At 45.9% G+C, this 26,673-nt stretch overlaps 1 protein-coding gene across 5 annotated transcripts in view; it reads left to right on the forward strand.

Moving 5' to 3' along the window:
* Positions 1-26,673, forward strand: part of GRIK3 (glutamate ionotropic receptor kainate type subunit 3) — a 226,165-nt gene that overhangs the window by 119,905 nt on the left and 79,587 nt on the right. For 4 of the 5 annotated variants that reach the window (XM_074934564.1, XM_074934565.1, XM_074934563.1 and 1 more), the window contains exons 2-6: positions 4,290-4,466; positions 8,541-8,798; positions 10,279-10,460; positions 15,517-15,570; positions 23,485-23,658. In XM_074934564.1, the coding sequence (XP_074790665.1) occupies positions 4,290-4,466; positions 8,541-8,798; positions 10,279-10,460; positions 15,517-15,570; positions 23,485-23,658 (845 nt within the window). Of the gene's footprint in view, positions 1-2,285; positions 2,741-4,289; positions 4,467-8,540; positions 8,799-10,278; positions 10,461-15,516; positions 15,571-23,484; positions 23,659-26,673 lie in introns of those variants that run through there. The other variant, XM_074934562.1, reaches the window with a different exon arrangement.

Here is a 26,673-nt window from a genome sequence, read left to right on the forward strand (position 1 = left end):
AGGACTTGTGGCACCTTAGAGACTAACCAATTTATTTGAGCATAAGCTCAAATATGCATCCGATGAAGTGAGCTGTAGCTCACGAAAGCTTATGCTCAAATAAATTGGTTAGTCTCTAAGGTGCCACAAGTCCTCCTGTTCTTTTTGCGAATACAGACTAACACGGCTGCTCCTCTGAAACCATGGGATCATGTTATTTCTTTCTCTGCTTAGACTGAAGAGCCGTGTAATCAAGTCACCCCTTAGCTTTTTCTCTTTGTTAAGCTAAGTAGATTGAACTCTTTCAGTCTATCACTAGAAGGCAGGTTTGCTAATCCTTTAATCATTCTCGTGGCTCTTTTCTGAACCCTCTCCAATTGATCAACATCCTTCTTGAATTGGGGGCTCCAGAATTGGACCCAGGATTCCAGCAGTGGTCACACCAGTGTCATATATGGAGGTACAATAACCCCTCTGCTGCTACTCGAGGTTCCCCTGTTTATGCCTCCCAGGATCACATTTGCTCTTTTGGCCACAGTGTCACATTGGGAGCTTGTATTCAGCTGATTATCTACCACGATGATCAGAGTCTCTGCTTCCCAGGATAGAGTCCCCCATTCTGTAAGTATGGCCTGCATTCTGTGTTCCTAGATGTGTACATTACATTTAGCTGTCTTAAAACACATATTGTTGGCTTGCGCCCAGTTTACCAAGCGATCCAGATTGTTCTGAATCGGGGACCAGTCCTCTTCATTGTTTACCACTACCCCAATTTTTACGGCACCTTACAGACTAACAGATTTATTTGGGCCTAAGCTTTCGTGGGTAAAAAACCCACTTCTTCAGTTGCATGCATGCAGCAGTGGGTTTTTTACCCATGAAAGTTTATGCCCAAATAAATCTGTTAGTCTTTAAGGTGCCACCAGACTCCTCATTGTTTTTGTGGATACAGAGTAACACGGCTGCCCCGCTGATACTTGGTACCAATTTTTATGTCATCTGTAAAACATAAGAATTATCTTCCCTAAACTCAATAAAATAATGTGTCCACTTAGTTCAGTATCCTGTCTCTAGCAGCTGGTGTTGGCCACTGTCAAAGAGGAAGGTATAAGAAACTAATAACCTACCCTTAGGGTAAATTCCTTCCTGTCCCCCAGTCTTTAGAAGCTGGTTATGCCCTGACGCAGGAGAGTTAAGAGCCCTTCGAAAACTGGGGTTGGGTGGGGTGCAGGGGTTGTGTTTGTTTGTATTTTGAATCCTTGCTATATCCACTCTGGACATTATTGCTATCCATATAAATGCTCCATCTTTTTGGCATCCCGCTAAGCTCTTGGCCTCAGTGACATCTTGTGGCCATGACGTCCACAAGCTGAATAAAGAAAAGGAGTACTTGTGGCACCTTAGAGACTAACCAATTTATTTGAGCATGAGCTTTCGTGAGCTACAGCTCACTTCATCGGATGCATTCAGTGGAAACTGCAGAAGACATTATATACACAGAGACCATGAAACAATTGTATAAAACTGTGTATATAATGTCTTCTGCAGTTTCCACAGTATGCATCCGATGAAGTGAGCTGTAGCTCAGGAAAGCTTATGCTCAAATAAATTGGTTAGTCTCTAAGGTGCCACAAGTACTCCTTTTCTTTTTGTGAATACAGACTAACACGGCTGTTACTCTGACACAAGCTGAATGTATACTGTGCAGAAAAGTATTTCATTTGATCCATTTTAAACCTGGGGGGGGGAGTTTGAGCTGTTAAATTACCTGCCTGTGGATGAATTAGGGAATGTCTACACTGCAATTAAGCACCCGGGGCTGGCCTGTGTCTGCTGACTCAGGCTTACGGGACTCAGGCTAAGGGGCTGTTTACTTGCTCTATATACATCCTCCTAGGGGCTTCAGTCCCAATTGCCATTGGACTGGCACTCTTGACCAGCACCAAATTAATATAAACATGTATAGACAGTGTGGTTTGGACCTGGAAGGAGAAGGCATGTAATTTCTTAAATACCAATAGAGCTGATAAGGTGTCTGCCATCTATAACGAAACATTGGAAAGGCTTTCCTAAATCGAAGAGGAAGGCTTGCTTCCAGGTAATGAACCTGGAGACCATCTGTTACCAGCTGCATTTGCTGAGCTCATTCATTCATTAAGTGTTTTGATTTGTGTGTTATCAGACAGAGTCAGGTTTGTGTGTCTTACCAGGGCTCTTTAGGGGCAAAAGATTGTTCCTACATCTCCGAGACAAGGATATACAATTACATAATTTACGCCCTCACTCAGTCACTTCAATTAGAGAGGCTGCCAGTGGGGAATTGAGGACAAGACTTACAAATGCAGAGCCAAGAAAAGTGGTGATACCATGACCTGAGCTTGCTGCCGTTGGGGAAATTTAATGGCATTAACAACTTCCAAACGTGGAAAAGCATGCATTGAAGCTGTGCATTACTGAGCAGTGCAGGTTGTAGTTGTAGGCAAACTCAGAAGTTTCTGCTTGTCTGAACTAAGGACTTGGAGAGCAAATTCAAGGAGAAACAAAAAAGATGGGGCAGAGGGAACTAAAAATAAGGAATGACAAAGAGGGAACTTAAGGATGAGCAGAAAGCAGCTGGAGATTTCACTCCCAATTCTTATATTAATTATAACTCTGCATTATTCACACAGCACAATGACTGTGCATGGTAAAAGTCAACACACTGATTGCCTCATTGGTGGAGAATCTAAGACATGAGGAAGACCTCACAGCATGGCAGGAGGTAGGGCCCAGAAGGGAAAGCCAAGGCAGCAATTCCTGGTCACTGTCAACTTGGACCATGTTCAAGATGGTGACTTAGAAATTAAAGGGTCCAGACTTTGTTCCCAGAACTCTGCAGGGGGGAAACGATGTAACTGCTGCTGGAGAATTTTCAAGATTTCAAAAAAAAATTCTGTTCCAAATGGGGGAAAAAATTCAAAATCTCAAAAAATAATAATAATAATTAAAAAAAATGGGAACAAATAATTTGAATAAAAATTCATTTTGGTTTAATTTTGACCTTTTTAAAAAGAGGTTACTCTTCTTTAGCTAAAATTTCAAAACAAAATGTTGTTTCAAAACAACTTGAAAAGCAAAAAATTATTTTTGAAAATGTCAACATTTCCCATTTTGATGACTTTGAAACTTTGTTTTTCAATTTTTTTTTTCAAATTTGGAGATTCGCTGAAACTGACCCTTTCCTGTGAACAGTTCTGGTTCTGACAAATTGGTGTTTTCCAGCAGAAAAAAGTTTTGTTGGAAAATTCCTGACCCACACTCCTTACACTCCACACCCACTTTATTCTTATCCTCCTAGCAACAGCTGCTTGGAAAATACCAGTTATGTTTGATGGGACTATTTCTTAAATGTGTTTTTCTTAATTTCCTTTGAAAATGCTTCAATTTTCAGCAGATTTTTGAAAACCCAAATCACAAACAAAAAAATTATTAAAATTGCAATTGTTTGATTGTGAAAACCAAACATTTAAATCAAAAACTGAAAAAAAATTAATGAAAACGTTTCAGTTTCCAGTTTTTCATGAAAATATAAATATTTTGACCAAAACAAAAGTGTCCACCAAAAATGTTTATAGTAGTCAAAATGCCTTTTTTAAAAATGGAAAAACAATTTAACCCGCTCTATCCTGGCCTCTGTATCCTTTCTCTCTGATGTTGATTGAGGCTCAGGCACCTCTAATCTCAGATAGTCAGGGGAAGGAGATGGAAAGAGGGGGATGGCAAAACCGGGCTGGATGGGGAGAGAGAAATTTATGACAAAATATTCCTGGAATTGTTACTATCTCTGAGCAGCCCTGGGTTCAGCCCCAACATAAGCCACCAGCGTCTCCCCAGCAGTAAAAGGGGAACCAGGGAAACCCTCCTTCTCAGAGAGGCCCCATTTCTTGTTTTTAGGTGTCACCATAATCTGACTCAGCTTCCCTGCCTGCTGTCTCTGGGCTGGGTGCTCAAATCAAAACAGAATGTACACAATCACATACACAGCAGTGAGCGGCTGGGTTCCCAAACTCCCCTGAGCTTCCTGGGGAAACTGAGAGAGAGGTCCCTCCATGCAGTTTGGAAGACATGGAAGTTCCCACTCGCTGATAAACCCAGGGGAGACGTGGCTGTAGCCAGTAGTGTAGTTGAGCATAAATGCCCCTGGCTGGAGCCCTAATGTAGCTTTGAAATGTGTAAGCTTTTCCCAGGAGTTTGTCTCTGGACACGCTGTGGGAGAGGGTGCTCCTGAACCTTCATGTTATTAGTAACTCTGTTTTGGTCCTGTCTTGCAGGAGGAATTTTCGAGTATGCAGATGGCCCCAACGCCCAGGTTATGAGTGCCGAGGAGCAAGCCTTTAGATTTTCTGCCAATATTATCAATAGAAATAGAACTTTGTTGCCTAACACAACATTAACTTATGACATTCAGAGGATACATTTCCATGACAGCTTTGAAGCCACTAAGAAAGGTAAGTAGATAGCATGTTTCTCCATTTGGTGAAGAATTACCGTTTGGGTTGATCAGAGGCAGACCACTCTCTGCTCACCTGTTGAACATGTAGCCAGGAGCTTATGGGTCTTTAATGGCTTTATTTTATTATTTAGTTTAAAAATGTCATCTCTTCTACCCATTTTCATTTTACTCCATGTCAGCTGAAGATGCTAAGGCTCAGATCACCTACAAGTGGCTGATATATGCATGTGGCAAAAATAAATCTTACGAGTATTGCGATCAGTGACGGTAACAATGCACTGCTGGAGACATTATGCATATACCCACTTGGATGACACCTTTGGCAGCATCCTTCCTGGAAGTACATCACCTGGCGTGCATGGCAGGAAGGGAGATTAGAACCTACCTGGAATGCTATAACAGTGTGTCAAAGGTTAACAACACTGTGCTCCACTGATACAGGGGGACCCCATAAAATCTTGGCCCTGCATCTCCCAGAGGAATCTGAGTAACCACTGCATTCAGAGCTGCTCACTTTGCTTTCTTTGAATTAGGGCTTACACACGGGTACATGTTTTTGAAATAACCTGACCACAGTGAGAAAAGGTGGACAGCTGCAGGAACCTCAAGCCAGCCAGACTGGAGATTCCTTGTCTTCTGTAGCCTGTGCAATAGTTTCTTTATTAAAACAAACAAAGGAACAGGTGTTGAAGCCCACTGTATTTTTCATGCAAATGTTTCCATTTAATTGAACTTCATGCAATAGGAAATTCCAAGATGGCACCAAAGGTGTTGGTGGCAGAAACTAAAATAATCCTGACTCTCACTTGTCGGGATTCTCCCACTTCAGGTGGAAAGTGGCCACTGCTTTACTGGATTTTATGAATATCTTCTCCTAGAATTCTCAGGGCCATTGTACCACCCAGTATGTGCAGGGCTATTGCCTGTTTCTACAGCTGAGTTGACTGAAGCACCAAGGGGACAAGTGAATTCTGGATCAAAAGCCTTGTAAATCAGATGCTCAGCCATGCATCTCCCAGTTCCTTATCCTATGCCGGTCACTAGACTATACAACTCCTTCACCCGCTAACCCTACACAGCTAACCTAATTCTCTTCCAACTCTAAAGTTTGCAAGACTCTTGAGCAGCTCCACTTAGACATGATATTAATGGACTATGACAAGTAAATAAAGTTATGTTTTTAAGCCTCTCCTTCATGTTTAATTAATGTGCCACTTCCTGGTGCATTTGCATTGCTAGATAAAGACTGGGAACTCTATCCAATGAAACAGAGTCCCCCTATCCCTCTCCCCCACACACACACATTAAAAGAAGGGTAAAATGTGAGCACTGAAATGATGGGTTGTGCCGTTATTAAATGCTTCTTGCCAGTTGTGGTTTGTGTGGATGTTCTAGAATGTTTGAGGTGATGGTTTGATGAACTTTTTAAAAGCACAGAAGTGTGGAATAGTAACGGTGGATCCTAAAAAGCTTAGAAATTGGATAAACATGCAAGAGTTTGGCTGCCCACCACATATTCCTAGTAGAGAGGGATTACACCTTCCTTCTCCCCACCGCCGCAAGTCATTATTGTTATTGGATGCCAATTGATTTGAGCTGCTAGAGAGCGAGGTCTGGAGGGCGGGAGGGAGAAACTGGATGGCACAGCAAGGGGTCTGGTTGTGGTTTACCCGTCAGCTTGTGAGGGTGATGGATTAGCTTCAGCTGGGGGGGAAACCTGCTCAGCAAAAGTATGACTCGGTCTGAATTCACAGACCAGAGAGGCATCAATAGATAGAGCTGGTAACTGATTGTCACGGAGTCTACCAGGAATCAAGGCTGATATTTGCTTTTTTCAGGGGGTTTTATCTTGGAAGTTCCCCTAGGTTTTGTGACCCCTGCACTGTGCTAGGCTGAAGTGTAAGTATCATGTTTATCTTCACTGAAGCATTAATTTTTGCTGGATGTTAAACCACACAGGAACCAAAGGAGGGGCACTCGTGAGCATGCATACGTGAGTGTGCAAGTGACCATGTATGTGCGCACACTCCCTACCTGGCAGGAAGCGGTGTGGTTCCTGCCTTACCAAATGGAACGCAGTGTGTAGGCCACAAGGTGCAAGCTTCTGCGCAGTGTCGGTTCTATGTTTATAATCCAGTCAATGACGTTCCGTTCATTAGCACCCCAGTCCTGCTCTTATTACATGAGGGAGATCTCCCACTGACTTCAGAGAGCCTTTTGTCTGAGCTGCTAGTACTGGACCAGGCCCATAAAGGTCAGCTTATTTCATTTGGTAAGTGATCTAGTGGCTTCCCCACATAGGGGATAAGAACCTACTACCACCGACAGCTCGCAGACCTGGTCCTTTGAGCCTTATGTTTTTTGTACAGAAGATCTGGGGCTCTGTCCCCTCTGGTGACCTATGGTGTCATTCCATACTCAATAGGATTGAATTTCTGGCCCCATTGTGGCAAAAGTCTCTGGCTTCGGTGGGGTCAGGATGTCACCATATCTGATAACTCTCTGAGCAGAGCAGCATGGAGGAGTAAAATACCCTGCTATGGTGCTCTATCCTCGATCTGGTCCCCATTCAGCAAAGCATGCAAGCAAAGGCCTGATATTCCAGTGGGGTGACTGGCCTCGCTGAGCTCAGCGTCAGCTGGCATCCCAATAGAAAGGGGCTGTTCCCATGACTAAGGACGAGAGGGTTAACCCTGTACGCGTTAGTAAGTCTCTCAGTCTAAACCACGGTCATTGCTGAGCTGGGCACAGATAAACATATTTTATTTTTAAAAAGTAATCACTACGTGCATTTCAGAATGAAGTTATTTAATGTAATGAACTAGTCAAAGCCCCAGTCTGTGCTAAGCATCTGCAAAATATCTGGGGTTTAAGCTTAAACCCTGCATTCCCAGCAACCTGAATGAAACCTACACATCAAAATCCAAAAATCTCACCAGCCATCTACCCCTGTTTTCTGGCCACTGAAAATATATTGGATAAATTACCGATAATTTTTGTATGGAAAGAGAAGTGTGGGGGAGATGCTTCCAGACTGCCAATGGTTATGGTACGTTTCAGTCACATGGGATTCAAACCAGTAGGGAGCCCAGAAAAACAGGCGTTTTTTATCATGGAAATAGGAATCAATCCTTTTTCATATTGAGCTGATTGGGAAATAATTGGTTTCTTTTTCTGTGAACATTTCTGTTTTTTCTTTAAAAATCCCTAACCCCCATATCTTAGGTTTTCAAATTTTTAATGCAAAATTTAGAAGAAAATTGACATTTTTAATGAAAATATCTGTTTTGTCAAAAAGCCATTTTTAATTTTCAAAACAATTCAATGGGAATTTTTTGCCCAGCTCTATATTTATATCAGTTGCTGCCCAAGGGACCATCACTGCAGGGCCTAATTCTGTTCTTAATCGCCTTATGTAGTAATTACTCCTGCAAGTAAATCTGCAAAGATCAATGGAACTACTTGCATAAGGGCTGCTTGGAGCAGGGGAAGGTGGCAGAGTCAGGCCTCAGTGAATGTCTCATCACTGGAGCTTGGCTTTGTGGTCACTCTTTATGAGATAGGACAGGGCTCTGTGACCCAGTGCTGTTGATCGGATAGTGCCATTAACTAAAGAGCAGTCAGTGTTATCACCATGCAGAGCTGGGATTTAAAAATGAAATATCTGTGTGTAAGGAAAAAATCCTGAAAATGTCAAGACTTTGTACATCTCCCTCACCTGTATCAGGCTTGGATAATCACTCCTTGGTCTGGAACCTGTCATCTCTCGTCTGTCTCACTGTTGATCTAGAACTTGACCTGCCTCTCTGCCTCTCCTCTCTGTTCCTTTATTTTTTAATATTTATATTTTGGTTGTTACCCAGAGGCTTCTGTCTGTCTGTCCATCCATCCCCATACATGCCGCTCTATCTCTCTCTCCATGTGCCAAGACAAAGCAGCAGAGCTGTGCTGTTTGTGATATGACTGAATTAGTGACACGCTCTGGATGGGCTTGCCTCCCCCAGTGTTAATCAGTCCCAGGAGGGATATTGTCTGGTGTATTGACAGCCTCGATCCCTTTCTATTCCAGCCTGTGACCAGCTCGCCCTGGGGGTTGTAGCAATATTCGGGCCTTCTCAAGGGTCCTGTACCAATGCTGTTCAGTCTATTTGCAATGCACTGGAAGTCCCCCATATACAACTTCGGTGGAAGCATCACCCTTTGGATAACAAGGACACTTTCTATGTCAACCTTTACCCCGACTATGCTTCTCTCAGCCATGCCATTCTGGACCTTGTACAGTATTTGAAATGGAGGTCAGCTACCGTTGTTTATGATGACAGTACAGGTAGGTGAAGGGGGAGCGAAGCAGCTCATCTATTGTGGGTTCCATTTCGGGACTTTTCCCATGCGCTCTGGTGGAGTAAAATCATGTTATGTGCGGTGAGACGAGTCCACAGGGACAGATCGGAATTCCTCATGAACTCACAGCAGAAGTGCGCAGGGTTATTTGGAATATGTCTAAAGCTTTGGCAGACTTGTCAACCGGCTAGCCTTCATCCCCACGGCTGCCGACAAGGGGCCAGATGAAGGATGACGTTCTCTGCCTGTGTAAACTGGCCCCACTTCACTGAAGGCAGCCGCACAGCGTCTGTTTACATGAGCAGAGAATTTGGCAGGTGGTTTTGCCACGGAGGGCACAAAGCTCCCTCTAATGGCATAACTGAGCCTGCAAAGCCTTTGTTGTCTGGCTCATACCAGAAAATGCACCTTACACACATTTGCAGGTAGAGGGAGTTCTTGATAGTGGGACAAAGCCCAGCAAAGCACCTGCTCTAAAGATAAAATTGTGTCGGGTCGCTTGTTCAAGACAATTTCACAAAGCCAGCGAGTTTCCTTAGGGGAAGCGCTGCGGAGAATGCCGTGTGACACTGCTGTTGGCTAATGTGGCTCCCTGTATATTCCTCTCCGTGACGTGTTCAAATGCACTTCTTCCATGTTGCACAAGGACACTCCCCATTGTCTCTTCCCCCTTTACAACGGCCTTCTGTTGGGTTTCTTCTTGCAACGCTAGATCCCACTAACTTTAACCGGCTGTGGCCGGCACGGCGTTGTGCTTTCTCCAGAGGAGAGAAATGAGTGCACGGGTCGAAAAAAAGTCTCCGGTTATTTCCTGTTTCTGCCCACAGTCATGGCAGTAATATAATATGATAGAGAGGAGATTCTTCTCTTCAGATTGGAATTAATTACCCCTAAAGACTCAGTTGGACTCAAGTCTCCGTTAATTGTCTTTTTTTTTCTTTTTTAATCTATACACAGTAAATGAAACAGATTTTGAGATGTTGGCTGGCTAGTTGTTATGCTCTCTCTTTCCCCTAGAACATGGGCTCTTAATTTGAAGGGGCATGCCCCCAAAGCTGTAGAGGGTCACGACTGTCCTGCCAATCCCACATGGCCAAATGGTGGGGGGAGGGGGGAAGGGCGCATCCTGGTTAGATCTCAGATAGATGGAAGGTGGGTTATTAGGAATGGGGTTTCTGATATGGGAAAAATTGGAAAACAATTGCCCTAGATGTGGTTGAAATTTAAAACCACGGCCCAGCTGCATCCTTTGTTTCGGTAGACATTTTTAAAATGCTAAATATTGGCGGGGTGGGGGGGGAAATTACTTTGTGAAATCAAATTGTGAATGAAAATTAACAGTCGCCCAGTAAAAGTTTGTGAAGGAACCCGGAGCCCAGTGGATGTGGAAGGGACCCGCTGCTGGCAAGAGCAGCTCGTTCTGACATTGCTGTGGGTTTTGTCTTTTTGAAATGCTGCTCTCTAAGGCCTGATTCGGCTGCAGGAGCTTATCATGGCCCCGTCAAGGTACAACATCCGACTGAAGATCCGCCAGCTGCCCGTCGACACGGAGGATGCCAGGCCCCTGCTGAAGGAGATGAAGAGAGGCCGGGAGTTCCGCATCATCTTCGACTGCAACCACTTGATGGCAGCTCAGATCCTCAAACAGGTGAGCTCCGGAGGGGCTGCAGCAGGAGGGGTCCTTTGGAAAGTGGGAAGCCTCTGGGAATTCATGCTCATGCAATGATGATAATCCAGCTGAGACATCTGTGGCGTACCCCTGCAGGTAACGTCCTTTACAATAAATACAGCATTTTTGCAGCTGCAAATGCTTTTCTTAGGCTCTTGCGGGCAATGTTCTGAGGCTATAGTTAAAGCTACTTCCTCTACACTTGGTTTTTACATCTGAAAATACAGGTTTTGTACAAAGAACTATGCTACAAGGGTCAGGTCACACTGCAGAGCGCGCAGAGAACACCAAAGTTAGGGCTGCATTGGTAACCCAACTTGGCTCCCTTGTGCATCGGTATTAAAATTAAGGCTGGCCAAAAAATTGCTGTCAAAACTTTTTTGGTGCAAAATTAGGTTTTTGACTAAATGAAAATTTTCAGGGAAGTGTCTGATTTCTGCAGGAAATTTCAACTTTTCTTTGGGGAAAAAACCCAAAATAATGAAAAGTAAAAATTGTCCATGGAAAAAAATCAAAATTTTCCACTTCAGGGAGGAAAAAAATCCTACAAGCTTTAGTTAGGATACAAGGCCAGATCCTCAGCTGGTATCAGTGGGGTCAGCTGTGTTGGCATCAGTCTTTAACTGTATGATCACGTACCATTTCCTGTTGCCATGCAAGTGGTTCTCCAGCCCTCAATGCGTGAGTGCAGCACTTGTTCCTCCCTTTGTCAGCCAATGTATCAAATAGAATTCTGCTCTTGGCCACTTCTGTCATTGTTTGGTTAGCCCTGTCCCTGCACAAATGTGGTATTACTTCCTGGTTTCATGTCATCTCTCCCATCTGTCCTGCCTCAGGCCCCCTAGGCGTGCACAGGGGGACATTATACTAGATGCTACATTTTGGTAAGGACTACTGCAAGGTACGCGTGTCTGCTTGCACGCATGTCTACACACACAGACGTACATACACACAAAAGAAGCCACAAATTTGGTCAAAATGGAAAGTCCAAGATTACCATATTTCTGGGTCTTTTTATTGCTATGTTGAGCCTAGATGTCAGTGATTTCCCATTGACCGGGTTTTTTTTCTGCTACTTGATTTGTGTCTCTCACATGCCAGCAGGCCTGGATTTCACCCCTTCCTCTTCCCCTTAGGTACATGCCGTTATGGTAGGAAATGTCGGCCCTAGGAGAGTTACAAAAAAATCAGCAAATACAAGTGTGATTTATCGCAGCCCAGGGAGACCTAACATATTGTTTAAATAACCGTTCTGCCCTTGAAGGACTAAGCAGCCCAGTGCACTGAAGAGGGAATTCTCTGCAACCCCAGTGCTACTGCAAAACGAGGGGAAGTGCCCAGAGATCAGACAGCCAGGGCGGGATTATTTAACAAAGTAATAAGGGGAATCTTCATCTCCTGTCAATTATTTTAATAGGCTGGCTGTATTTGGTGCTGTACACTTATTATGCAGGTTTTGATAGTTTATTGTGCCATCTGCTCTGCTCATCGGTGTGGGTAAAGAATAAAGGGTGGGTGGGGTGGAGGTCGGGGGGGGGCACGAAAGTTTTCTTGTATGTGGGGTTTTTTTTAGGAAAAAAAAACAGGGGTATCTACTTACAATCCATAGACCAGTGGTTTCCAACCTATTGACCATTGTGGGCTGCCTATGCAGCTCTCTGTGTGTTGTGTGGGTTGCATCCGTGTCATAATATATGCTACCTGTGCGGCCCTGCGGATGTCACGTGGGCTGCAGCTGTGCGCTGATTGGCCGTGAGACCCACTGCCCTAGAGAATTGCTCGTTGTCTAGGACCGAGTGCCAAAGGACCGTAAGAGCTCCGGAGGAATGTCACAACCCCCTCCACCCACACCTCAGCTGGTGTCAAAGCTCCCTGCTGTGTACCGAGCTCTCCCCCTGGGTTCTGCCGCAGTCCCCGCTCATACCTGGTGCGGGGTGGATTGAGGAGTGGGGATAGCTCCAGTTTTTCCCTGCATCTTTTCTGACTGCCAGAGAGTATGAATCTGGCACGGTACTGGAGCCTTCCTCTCTGGAGGATGGGTTATGGAGGCCGTGAGTCCAGTCTGCTCTTCCCCGGCAACTTCTGCAGGCCTTTACACCTGTGCAAAGTGACTGTCAAATCCCGCCAGATTAGAATGGTAGGGCTCTGTTCCCACTGTGAATCAGTGGGGTGGGAGGGGAAGAAGACTGTGCAAGATACAGGAACAGTGCAACACGTGTCACACGTTTGTGCAAAAGGAATACGATTCAGAGCCAGACCCTTTCTGTTAAACGATAACAACTTTTCTGTGTTATTCCCTTCTGGGATACTTTAGCAAACATGCCAATTAAACCACACGCAAGTCTGACCTACAGTTTTTGCTTCCCGTGTCAGGACAAGTGTTCTGAGCTCACCTATTTTACTGCACCTATTTGCAAGTCGAAGCAGGAGAGGAATCCTGCCAAGCTGCCCCACTAAATAATGTAGAGATCGAGGACAAGATTTCCAAAAGTGAGTCCTGATTTTTGGGTGCCCAGCGTGAGATGGCTTAACACACTCTGATTTTCAGAAAGTGCCGAGCACCTGCTCTCTTCAAATCAGGCCCCTCAGAGGTGGCCTAGGTTGGGCACCCTGGATCATGAGTCACATTTGAAAACCCAGTCTCTTTAACACATTCATTAAAAATATCCCCACAGTGACTATAGCATCAAGGCAACTCATAGTTACCCTGGGCAATACTTTTAAAACCCACTAACCCAAGAAGGACTATCCCAAGGTAATACAGACAGCACATATGAGACGATCAGATTCCCAGGAAGCAGGTGTGGCGTTTCTTGAGATAGCACCAGGGAGTTAAAGTATTTTCTGTTTTATCCTCTTGCACTACAATTTCACTTGAGAAAAGTCTTTGTTGCCAGGTATCTCTGGTCTCAGTCTTTCTGGTCATCGGTTTACAATCACATCTGTTCTCTGAACTCCCAACTTTCTTTCTCCTCCTCCTTGGCAGCAGTCTGTGAATGGATTGCTGAACTCCTGCTCGGCACAGTCCTACCGTTTCTACAGTTCCCCCTCTCCCCTCCCCCCGCCCACCCCCCCGGCGGTTGTTGATAGCCTTTCTACTGTTCTGTGGGTTGCTTTTTGCTTTATTTCTTTACAAAAGCAGAGGCATTTTCTGCGTTCAGACTCATGCATCACACCAGCCATCTGATGGCAGGATTGGGCCCCAGCACATTGACATTTACCATCGTGGATGACTCAGAGAATTACCGCCTCATTGCCTTCTGGGTTGAAATCTTCTGCTCACACCAGAGACCTGATTATTTTTTGCATTAATATCATCGTGTTTTTTAAAGACATCCAGGTCAAGGAAAGGAATGAAGGGAAAACTTCAGATTCTGGGTTTCTAGGCCCTGCAATCTGGATTGGCCCATCCTCTCCATGTTTCCTAACCCCCTGCTTCTTTTCAAACTGTTCTTCTCTTCCTCTGAGCTAAACTCTGCCCTAGTAATTGTAGCAGAACCAAACAGAAAGCAGAGAGAAGCAAACATCCCCTGAGGTCAGAGGAGGCAAGGTGGCTGTCATTAAAGATTTTGAAGTACTCTTAGATCTGCTCTCCCCAAAAGCACACTGAACCCTATCCAAAAACCCAAACCTCCCTTCTGTTTGAAAATCTTTCCGGGAGGATTCCTTTCCTAGATACACTAGGGCTATGCCCTGTTGCAAGGTGAATGTATTTGGTAATAGTCCAGGCTCTTTCTGGTCCAAAAGATTCAGTGATATGTATCATAGAATTATGCATTCAGTCTAGTTTTATTAATATCCATCATGGCAATGATGTGTGGGAGTCATCGTTTATATGGACTCCTGCTTCTTGGTCTACTCTGATCCCTTTCGCATCAGCTGTAGAAGGAAACACTAAAATATTGCATCCATTAACTGGACACTACTTTACACCCCGTGTTTCAAAGATGCTGACATGCTATTTCCCCAGACTAAAGGAGCTAAGGCAGCTCTGGGGAAAAAGCTATTTGTTTCTCTGGATATCTGCAGCTCCTGCTTCCTGCCAGAAACTGTCTGGCCCTTCATTCCACCCAGCTATTAAGATCTACTGCAATGCTTCTTGGAAATAGTAAACATTGCCCTGGGTGCCAGATTTTGCTCTGACTATTTCTGGAGCAGTCCTTTCAGCCCATCAAGCAGGTCTAAATGTATACTAATTGATTTGGCTTCATTGATAGAATAATACAGAATGGCTGAGTGGCCTCCCTCCATTCTCCTTCCCCCTGGACTTTTTCTGACACCTCCTCCCCAAATATTTCTAATTAGAGTCCCAAATGCTAAGTATAATCCTCTGTTGATTATGTTCAGAAAAAGGGGCACAGTCGTTTAAAAAAAATTAGTTGTATGAATGTGGTAGGCACCAAAGACCCACACTAACAACGACAGATGGAAATACACAGCAATGCCAATCCAAAGTTAAGGAATAAAAAGCTTTACACTTCACCTTTTAAGATCAACAAAAGGCAGCATTACTCTGGTGGTGGGCTGTGTTTCTGCCTAGGTTTCTATAATGTTGCCCATCACCAAGGTGACCAGAGTACCTTCCTCAAGAAGTAAATACAGCCATATCTTTCTCCTTCTGTCCCAGCCAGGCCAGCAGCGGCCAGCTCATTGTCAGTGTTGGGATTTCACGTGGTATAGGACGTGTGGAGATGCCCAGATGTTTTAATCAAATCTCTGGATTTTTCACACTGCTGGAGCGCCATGCCCTATTGAAGTCAATGGGATCTGGATGTGCTCAGTACCTGTTTAAAACAGGCTACAAGGGTCTTAGGCCTTGATTCAGCAAAGCATGTAAGCATATGCTTATGTCCCAGGAACTTAAAGTTAAGCACATGCTTAAGCACTTTGCTGAATCAGTCCAGAATCCAAATGTGTTTCCTGGTTCATCTCTCTCTGTACGTATCAGCCCTTCAGGTGTTTTTCTTTCACTGTTTCTTCTGGACTGTTTTACCATACATCTTGCTAACCCTCTTTCCCCCCTACTCTTCTTAAGGCCATGGCAATGGGAATGATGACGGAATACTACCACTTCATCTTCACTACTCTGGTAAAGTATCAAATCAATGCAACTCCTTTTACTGTCCCCATGTACCGTGAATGAAATGTGAGCAGGTGCTGCATGTCATCAGCGAGCCGTACGGAATGCTTTTTTCTGGGTGTGTCATACAGCTCCAGGACCTCAGAGGGGCGGGGTGGACCTGTATTAACAGAACAGGGACCGGGAGGTTTTACTTAGCTTTGGTCTAAAATCAGATTTTTTTTTAATCCGGCCTTCTCATTGAAGCATCACGTAACTGATCGTGTTAACAGACACGCTGATTCTCCTCTCACGTACACTGCTTTTCATCAGTGTAACTGCGTTTACTTCTCTGGAGTTACTCCACATATACACCAGCGGAGGCAAGAAGAGAATCAGGCCCACAATATTTATTCAACTTCTTTTCCTCCCGTAATTTTCATCTCGGTGTGGTTGCTCACACGCTGAAAGCTGAGCATGTGCACAAGGTCCTTAGCCATTGTGGATGGGATCTGTTGGTGCTGAAATTCAATAGGCGTTGGGAACCTCTCTGCCTGAGGCTCTTTTGAGAACCGCAGCCTAACCCTCCTTGCTGTGGGAGATATTTTGACACTGCAGGTTTATTTTGCATGAGAAGAATTCAGCTTGAAATTATCTTCAGTCTTATTAAACATGGGCTAGTTCCCCTCTGACTCCAGGAGGCATTGTTCTTGGCATATGCTTTTTTTTGTTTGTTTTAATTCAGGGTGTTATTGTCTGGGACCCTCCTGAATTTGGTATGATGCTAAAAAAAAACTCATGTATCTTTCCCCTTTAGGAAAGAAACATAATAAACTAACCCTTAAAATTTGCAAAACTTATTTTTCAAATGCAAAAGACATTTTAATTACTCCTACTGCCATTATCTATTCCAGGCAGCTTTAAGCAGTTCCCAGATAACCTCCTATTAATCAGTCCCAGCTGAGCCCATAGTACATCTTGTGTGTAGGTAAAGCCCGGAGGTGGGGAAAAAATGTTAATAAATTAACAGATAAGCAATCACAATTAATGCCACTTTCCTGAAATAACAGTTATACCATGGGAAAGATGTTTTAATCTATTATTCCTGAAGGCAATGTTTTCCTAGCTTGCAGTGCACATTCTCCAGCTTTGACCATACTAGACCCATGGGGTGCTAATGAATTAGTCTATTATGTTATAGTGAATGTTTCTGAAAGGTCCCTAGACAGTGCTGAGTACACTCTATCAACATTTGGCATGGAATGCTTCAACATTTTGCCAAACAGCAAAGCTGAGTTCAACATGTAGGGCCCCCTCTTGATTTTCCTTCTAACGGAACTGGGAGCCAGGATCCAGCAAGATGCCCTGAGAGGCCGTTGTTTGGTGTCAAGCATAGCCCCTGCTTCCACATGATTTAGGGTTTGATCCTGCAAGGTGCTCAGCACCCTCAGCTCCCGTTGGGGTCAGCGGGACTTGGCATCTCTAGAAGTGGCTCGGCAGCTTGTAGGATTGTGCGGCGCCCGTACAAAGAGACGTCTCCCTAACACAGCTGTTTGCGGGTAGCTAAGGAAAGCTGGGGACTCAAACTACTTAGGGTCTGTGCACCAAGTCCAGAGCGAAAGAGCGTGCCCAGGGCAGCACCTCAAGCAGGCGCGGACACCAGCAGAGGAGCTAGAAGTAAGGGGGAAGAGGGCTGATGTTCTGCTGCGTGCTCCACTCATCCAGCTGAGCTCAGGATCTTCGCTGCACTTTGGGCTGCTCTGAAGAGGGCTAAGGCTTAACGCTGGAGCAGTCTGCAGCTGCGCGTGCTGCGAAGGGTGAGTTCAGTACCTGCAGGACTCGGACTCTGCGCCTGAGCGGGAAATTGCACATCGGAGGACTTGGGGCAGGCACTAAATGCGGCGCCATCTCTAGAGCCACCAGGGTTAAGGGGAAAGCGTTCAGGAGACAGAACAGAAGGCCATAATGTTCAAATCATGGGGCCTGCCCAGGTGGGTGTGAGGGGGCCTGATTTTCTGGCACTTAAATTAATATTGAACCTGATTATTAGGCACTTAAATTAAACTGGACTGGCTTTCAGCTGGTGCTGAGCACACCCTACTCCTGTAAAACTCAGCACATCAGAGAGGCAGGTCACTTCGATGTACATCAGTTGATTGTGTTGAAACAGGGACTCAGTAGCGTCTGAAGGCCTAAGCCGAGATCAGGGCCCCATGGTGCTAGGTGACATCCAAACACAAAATGGCTCCGCTGAAGTCAAATGGGGGTTGTCAGTGCAGTTGTTGCCAGATTTGGACCATAGCAAGTCCCCGCCCCTTTCTGTGTGTTAGCAGAGCAGCCAACAGAATAGATCCCTGATCTCTGCGGGCGCAGACTCTCAAGAAGCCGTGCCTGTCATGGAAGGTGGAGCTTCCGCTAGGAACTTTTTGCTGGGCAATATCAGGGGTGTAAAAGCAGCTCCGTAACTCTGAAAAGCAATGTTCCAGAGAAGGTGGAAGGGGACGAATCCAAAGCACCAGAGTCTGTGATAGAAGGAAAAGGTAGATGAACTGGAAAATGGAAACAGATGCTCCAAGTTGCAGATATAGGAGCGGCAGGAGCAGAAGGTCTGGGAGGAACTAATATGGTGATTTTTTTTCCTTACAATTTTTGCAACTCAGTTTGAATTCTTAATTGTTCTTTTATCTCTAGAAGCTGGAGAGTCAGATTTCAGCTGAGATTTCAAATGGACTGGAGGAGAAAGGAAAGGCTCAAGTTAGCTTCCATGGGAGCGAAATCAGGTCCTTGGGAAAGTGGAGGGCTACAGGAGACGCAGAACAGGAGATAGTCACACCCTGAGTATGGGCAGGGTGAGAAAGGAGGCCAGTGCTGGAGGCATGGCAGAGAGGGGAACAGAGAGATAGGAGGTCCTGGACATCAGTTGGAGCTAGCTGGATGGACTTTGTCATGTACAACTAAAGCTGTGGAAGTGAATCTGCTAGCCTCAGAAATGAATTCACCACATCTTTCCCCAAAGCACTAACAGAAGATACTCTATGCCTAAAAATTCTGATTGCTGGAAGAATGAGGAATATGAAAACTGTTCCCCTGGGGTCGAGCAATAGACTAATAAACCCATAGTCTGAGATAAAGATGATGTTAACCATCCAAACCCTGATGCAATTAAACATCCGCATGCTGAGTTCAGTCACCTGGCATCATTTATGAGAGGATATCCAAGATTGATTTTCAGCCTGCTCTTTAACTGGATCTCTGGTTTTCTACCTAAAATTTTGCAGGTGAAAATTTGACCATGCAATTCTTTGTGGGCGTAATTAGTGACTGGACCTGCAAACATCTACATGGCATCAGCTGTGTACTTGGAGGGTGCAAAATAGGAAGCCAGCATTTAAAAATAAAATCAGGCCCTAAAAGCTTAAGGCCCAAGAGCTGCAATGATTCCCAGCTCCTCCACGGAGTGTGCAGTCACCGTGGTCTGGAATGCGCTGGTTTTCTCACACACTGATTACGGTTCTGCATTTGGGGCCAATGCTCTGCCAGCTGTTCCAGAAATTGCGAATTCTGCAAGTGGGAGAGTGCACCACCAGGGTCATTACACAGGGTCAGCCTGTGACATCACCAAAAACCACATTTGCATGGCTAAGCCGGTTCTTGTTGGGTGTCAGGAGACATCAGTGTTCAGCCACTAAGATGCACAAAGGCATAATAAATATCCCAAGTTCTTGCTTCCCCATTGAGAGATTCCCTGTCATCTCCTGGATGAATCCCCTTAAGGAGTTGCCAAGCCTATTCCTAAAGTTGATACATGCTTGCGCAAAGCTTCCTTTCAGGCAGAGCTCTGGCCCTCACTAACTCTTCCCAATTCTGCTCTTGAACAGCTAACGAAATCCCAGCAAATTGTTACGTGTGCTATTCACATTGCCCAGTGACCTCCCAAGCCGCGCCTGTGTGTTTGCAGTACGCGGCCTATACGGGCGCACTGTCCAGTGCAGGAAACATGATGGTCTGTTCCTTCACTCACCTCTGGGCAGAATGGAACTGATTGTCAAGCAGCTGTGTGGCTGAAGTGGCATATTGCATGGACCATCTCTCTCCTGTATTGAGACGTGCACCCAGTGGTCCTTGCCTCATTGCACAAGCAATCTGGGCCAGATGACTCACACAGGGACTGCCAGAGACTATCAGACAGAAAAACGAGACTTCACCAGCAGGGGATCGATTAACGGTTAAAATATAACCCAACTTTTCAAAATCCCTTCTGAGAACAATAAACGTATACCCATCCTTATCGCTTCAGCCCCCGTGAGCCATAGCAGGGAGACTTCATTACTACCCGCAATAACAAAGCGTTGCCAGAAAAGAAGGCACTGGCCCGTGTGGGTGGACACTGTTCATGGGGGAATTTCCACCTTATTAATCCCAGCCTCAGCCATTCACTCCACGCTCCAGAAAGGCTCTCTCCTTAGACAGCCCATGTCACCACAGCGATAAGAGAGGGTTTACAAGTAGAAATGACAACAACAGTCGCTCCCTTTCTCCCTTCCCAGCTGGAAAGAGAAATAGCTTGCTGAGTTCCTAAGGCTCCCTGTGTTTGCGTGTGCGAGTTGTGGACGTGTGCAGGGGACGGGGGACGTGAAGAAACTGTTGAAGTTGAAGAAATGAGACTTGTCTCTAGGCCTGAGAGTGGCTGGATCCCAGGTGTTTGTTCTTTCTCAGGGCGGGGAGCTCCATAGCCTGGGAACATCTGGTCCCCTGCACCCATGGGTCTCCCCCATTGGTGTAGAGTTGCACCGTTGTGTGGGATTGTAGCTGTCATGGAGGGAGAGGCAACCACCGGCAGGTAGAGCGCTTTCCATAGAGGCCTTTGTAGGTCAGGAGGCACACCTTCAACTGGACTATGCAGTCCGCAGGGAGCTCTCTAAGCAGCTTATGTGAACCCCCTGCTGCAGTAGCAGCTGGCCCTGGAGCAGGTCGGACCATGTGCTTGTGAGAAGCAGCGGGCGCTGCTCTGCTGGGATACAGAGCAAGACTGAATCCATGACTTGGCTACTTCCTTTGATAAACTCCTCCATTAGATCTGGTGAGGAAACCCCCCTGGACACAGACAAGCTGTGTCCCGGTGCTGAAGGGGGTACAGTATGCTAGGTGGGATAAAGGTGCGTGGAGTTTACATAGAGCAGGCATTTCAAAATTGCCATGTTCCCTAAATCCTGCAATGGGCATTGCACGTGAATACTGGTGATTACACATAAATAACACGGTAGAGAATGACTGGATGTGACGGAGATGAACATACTTCCCAAGTTACCGTTTAGTGTCCAAATCATCCCCAATTTGCACTTTGGGTTTTTGACACTGAACAAAGAACAGCGGCCTGTTGGGTTAGCGCTGGGGGTCAGTCAGGCTGTTCCTCTAATCTTGTAGGGTTTTGTAAACCCCTAAATCAACACCCCTTGCACATATCCTGCAGATCTAGGGACTTCACCTCATGTCATTTCAAAGTTCCCAGCCTTCCACTCAACTTGGGGGTCCCCTCACTTGTACTGTTGATGACTATTTACATAAGGTGACCAGACAGCAAGTGTGAAAAATCGGGGCAGGCGTGGGAAGTAACAGGTGCTATATAAGACAAAGCCCCAAATATCAGGATTGTCCCTATAAAATCAGGACATCTGGTCACCCTATATTTACATCAGTGTAGCTAACCCCTCTCACGGCCAGGGGTCATTTTGCATGTGCCCTGCCCCCGTTAGCCTTCTCTTGCAGGTCCTTTGAGAACTCCTGTACAGTCTGTCTTGTGGCTAACAGCACCCCCACCCAGGGATGGTTTAATAACCAAAATGGTTCAAACAATCCCCCGAGAGACCCCAGAGGGAACCTCATACCCGTAACACAAAAGTTCATACCCAGCCCTGGTTTAGTCGGCCACACACAGAGCTCTTCCTTTGTCCCAGTGTGCTACTTCACCCTACTGCTCTCTGCGAGGAGGCCCCGGGCCCCACCAAGGCATGCCTCTTCAGTAAGCAGGGTTGGCCGGCCTCAGCCCTGCAGCCCCGCTGGGACGAGCTGCCCTGGTGCAGTCAGTAATAAAGAATCCCAGGGCTGAGGTTCCAGAAAGTGTCATTTGCTGTAAAGGAAGGAACCCAGTGGCATTTTAACTTCCCAACAGGGATCCTTTTCATGGCTCACATTTCACCCCAGACCTGGTCCCTGACAGGTCGAGCGGTGTAGCACATCATGGTGGTAGTTAAACACTGACTTTGATGAGGCGGTATCAGGGTACAATCGAATCCGGCAGGGAAACCCATGCATTTGTATTGCAGGAGCACCTAGCGGCCCCAGCCATGTCCCAGGACCCTGTTGTGCGAGGCAATGTACAAACACAGAACGAAGAGACAGGTCCCAGCCCCAAAGCGTGTACAATCCACGACTGGGACAAAATAAAACATTTTGTTTCATTTTGGGGTGTTTTTCATCCCATTCTGTGGGGTTTTTAGTTAATCTATCTTAATTTCTAAACAATGCCATTTTGAAACAAAAAGTCAAAACAGAAACTCAGCACTTCCTAGAATTTGGCCCAGGAGAATGTGTTGCATGCAAACTAGGTTTTTTTTATTGCCTCTCATCTGTTTTAGAGAATGAATCAGCGGAGAAGATGGTAGGAATGGGATGATCTGGGATTACAAAGTCAAGAACAGTTGCAGAAACTGTTCAAAATAAAATATGGTTAAAACAACTCATTAAGCAGATTATTCCAGGACCGAAGCCCCCTCCTGACTGCCATTCTCTGCCATGCTCACTCACGATTTCCTCATTTGTGAACTCCCAGGAAACCTTGTTCAGCTTCATCATCCAGGCAGCTTCCATTTCCCTTGGGTGAGCTGTTCTTGTTTTTTGCTGAGCTGAACAGCTGTGGTGTGTGCCTGGCATGTCTCGGATCCAAAACCCATTCAGATTTGTTTCTGAGGTTTGAGCTACAGACCTCCCTGTACTGAAGTTAATATTCAGATGTGGCAGAGCCAAGAGATGCATTAAGGAAGTGCGCTTACGAAGGACTGCAAATACCCCCCCTCTCCCTGCCTGCCGAGTGACAGCTTTGGGCTGGTTGCCAGGCGAGCTAAAGACTGCCTGGTTTCTCTGTCTCTCTCTTTTTTTATTGTATAAAGGGCACACTCATTCATTTTCAGACTGTGTACACTGGTTGTAATGTCAAGAAATTCATCTTAGCTCCTCTTCTGTAGTGATCTGCAAATTGACATTCCAAATTTGGAGTTATTCTGTCATCCAAGTCACCATCCAGTTCTCAGCACTCAAAGCAAATCTCCAGGAAAAACCTTGGGGAACTTTTATAGGATTAAACTCAAATGCAGAAACAATGCCTTTTAAGACCTCATTCTGCCGGGTGTAGTGGCCAGGCACCAGTCTCAGGACTAGGGTTGGATGACATTTTTCAGTCAACTTTTTTCACGGAAAAATGCAGATTTGAGTCAACCAAAACATTTTGCAAATTCTTACTGAAATTTGGAAATGTTTCATTTCAATATTTTGAAAGAAAAAAAGATTTTTCAGTTCAAAATGACTTTGTCTTTTGATTTAAAAAAACTTGAAAACTAGACATTTCATTTTGGGTTGAACAAAACATTTTGTTGTTTTTCTTTGTTTGTCTTGTGTGTTTAGATTGTAAAGTCTTTGGAAAGGAGATTGGCTTTTCCTAGATGTATGTAGCACAATGGAGCCCTGATTCCATTGGTACTATCATGATACTCATAATGATGGTAAGGGACAGAGCTCTACACCCTGCATTCAGTACGGCAGCATCCTGTATCCCACTCTCTGTGAACCCTGAACGCTCCAGCTTAATACAAAGGACACCACATTAAACAAAGGAAATGCGACAAATAAAAGAAAGTCACAAAATGTTAAAACTGATTTCTCTCTTTTAAGGATCTTTATGCATTAGACCTAGAACCATACCGCTACTCTGGAGTGAACCTGACTGGCTTCCGGATCCTCAACGTGGAGAACCCTCACGTGTCTGCCATCACTGAGAAATGGTCCATGGAGCGGCTGCAGGCCACGCCCAGGGTGGAGTCAGGCCTGCTTGACGGAGTCATGATGGTACGATGGTCACTTTAAAATCCCTTTGGCATGTGGGTGTGTTGTCCCTGGCTGTGCAGAGAGGGGCCCTGACACAAACGCCACTCCTGTTATATCTGCTCTGGGTGCTGCATGGGTTCCGGGGAGGGAGTTATTCCTCTAGGATTTTACTGAATAATTGACATTTATTTTCTACTGATTATTTCTCTGCTTTTGAAACTTAACAAAGGATCGTAGCTGGACGTCCCTCTCATAGCTGCATAGGGCCATATTCACTCTGGTGTATCAGCATGTGTATCAATCACAGGGGATCTACATCTCCTTGGCCCATCATCCATAAAAGTCTGATGTGTGAAGATAGCTGTTGTTCTTCTGTAAATACAGCAGTTCAGTGCTGATTGCTTCAGCGTTTAGTTAAAATCCAGAAGTGGATGGATAGGTGATCCATTGGGGGGAAAAAAACCCTTTTTAGATTTCATACAACTTTAAAAATCAAAAAAGCATCCATGCACTCTCATTTTGCTAAACGTGGTCTCCCCTGCAGGAACTAGATCTGAAGGTAGTTATTCACCAGTAGGTGTGTGAGCAGTGCGAAGCTACCACTGACAAGGATCTGAGTACAAGAGAAATGCACATTTGGTGTCTTGAGAGTTTTGCAGCTGCCCCTGCTGCATATAAGTCCCCTGGAAGCCTATGTTGAACATGCAAAAGTCCATTAATGGCTCTGAGCATTATTTATTAGTATTGGAGCCAGTCAGGAGAAAACCCACAAACATTTGTGTCAGTATTTTCAAACTGTAAAAATTTCCACCAGCCCTGTAATTTGGAGAAAAAACTGGAAGAAAACTGTGGAAAGGTCAAGAAAATCGTTCCTTTATTGTTTTTAATTCTGAAATTTGGAAACATTTTGACCAGCTCTAATTGTTCTTATTGTTATTGTGATTATTTCTTATTAATAATAGTAATTCTTCGCCTTTCTCTAGCACCCAGAGGCTCCAGCGGGGGCTGTACAAACATATAGTAAAAGACTCACATCTCAACCAACTTGTCTCAGGACAACCCATCCCAGGGATCCTTCCTCATGTACTTAGTTGCTCTCTATTGTAATTGCCTCTTAAATACAACAAAGCTCTCAGTACTGTACCAATGTTATTACAGTCCATCTGTGTGGGCCAGCATGCCCGGGGGCTGCAGCTTCCGTGCAACTATATGACTTGTCTTAATGGTGCGACCCGCTGTCACATCTCCTCCACAAAATCTGGATGCACATAGACTGATTTGAAGTTGTTAGTTCAGGCTGTCGTGTGGCTGGGCCATGCAGGGACCGCAACTAGGTGTGGTGTAAACGGGGGAAGTGCCCCGCACAGTATCTGCTGGGAACGAGAGGCAAAGGAGGGCAGCTGTTTCTTTAATCAGATAGATACTGTATTCCTCGTGGGAACACGCCTGGATTTCTTTGCGCCGGCCTCATGCACAAAGCTCACTGCACTGGAAAGGTCCATGATGCGTGTGCGACAAACCCTGGTGCTCCCAGGCTGAGGAAGGAACCCTCTCCTCATTGCCCTGCACAAGCTGCCTTTCAGGTTGGGGCAGACGGGCGCCCCAAGGGGCTCACCATCCACGAGCACCCTGCTCCTGAGAACAGGCCCTGGGAATTCCGAATGCTCGTGCCGTTCAGCGGGAGCCATGTCACCAGGGACGTGCCTGCCGCTGTGACAAGCTCTTGCACGAAACTCACCAGAGGGTTGGGCTGGATTAAGGACAGCTGTGTGATATTTCACAGGGCACAATCCTGCAAGATGCTGAATGCCTCCTGGGAGGTTCGCCAGCACCCCGCCTGCCGCAGACTTCACTGGGAGCTCAGTACCTGGCAGGATAAGGTCTGCAGTTTGGAGCGAGTGATCTGGAGAATGGGAGCAGAGATGACACGCTTGTGTTGGGAGCTGGGGTTCCCTGCAGCCCCGGAATGCTGCTGCTGTGGGGGTTGGTAGCAGCTCCACACCCCAATAGTTTCTACTGGGAGGATGCTGCATCCCACACAAGTACTGCCTGGTTTCCTTCTGTCCTGCCTCTTCACCCCTACCAGGATCCCCGGGTAAAAGGCTCCCAAATTGTCACTGGTGCATTTGCGTCCTTTCCTCCTTGAAGTGCCTGCCGCCTGTCACTGAGGGTTTCTCCTGAGTGGAGGCTTCCACCATTCTCCTTCTGCCTTCGGCCCATAGCAAGCAAGGCCCGCAACCGGATGCATTCTGGGCTTCTGACTCCTCAGGGGCCCCAGGACTCCAGAGGGACTAGAAGGTGCCTTATTCACGGTGTGGATTTCGGGATGGTGCTCCTCTGTAGGGATGGGCAAGCAAAGGAGGAAGTGCTCCACTGTTCCGACCCAGAGACGGCTTATAGCTTGGGTCCTATTACTCAGCGTGTGCATCAAGGAGGGCTGAGAAAAACCAGAGAGAGACCTGGTGCATATGGAGCCCTCAAGGGGAGTGACAGTGAGAAAAAGGCAGTTTGAGAAACCCTCCCCGGAGCGCCCTGTCCATCTCTGCTCAGGGTTTCAGAGAGAAATAGCCGGCAAGGGCAGATCAGATGTCTGGTGGCTGGTCTGGGGGATTTCCCAACACTAGAGGGAAGGATGCATTAGAACCATGTCTTAATTTCTGACCATAAGGAGTCTGCTTCCTTAGCCCCATCCCCAGAGTGCCTTATGGCCTCGTGAGAAACTTCGCTCTCTCTCTGCATGTCGGGAGCCAAGCACATCTGGGGCAAGGATGGACCCTGCGGCCTGGCGGCTGGCAGAAACGAGGACAGCAGCAGCCCTTCTTCCATTGCAGCAAGACAGCTGGAAATAACCAGAGGCACGGGCATGATCTTCCCCCTCCCCACTATGGCTTGTTAATCTTCTGCTCTGCCTGTCACAAAGGGGCATTGTGATAAAATGCTACTCTGAGGTGATGCCTGCATGCTGGCTGTGATTTCCAGCCTCTCTCCTCGCCAGCAAAGACTGAACCAGCATGCTGTGGGCTTTCTAATAAATTT

This window comes from Natator depressus, chromosome 19, assembly GCF_965152275.1.
Source record: "Natator depressus isolate rNatDep1 chromosome 19, rNatDep2.hap1, whole genome shotgun sequence".
NCBI classification, from domain to species: domain Eukaryota; kingdom Metazoa; phylum Chordata; order Testudines; family Cheloniidae; genus Natator; species Natator depressus.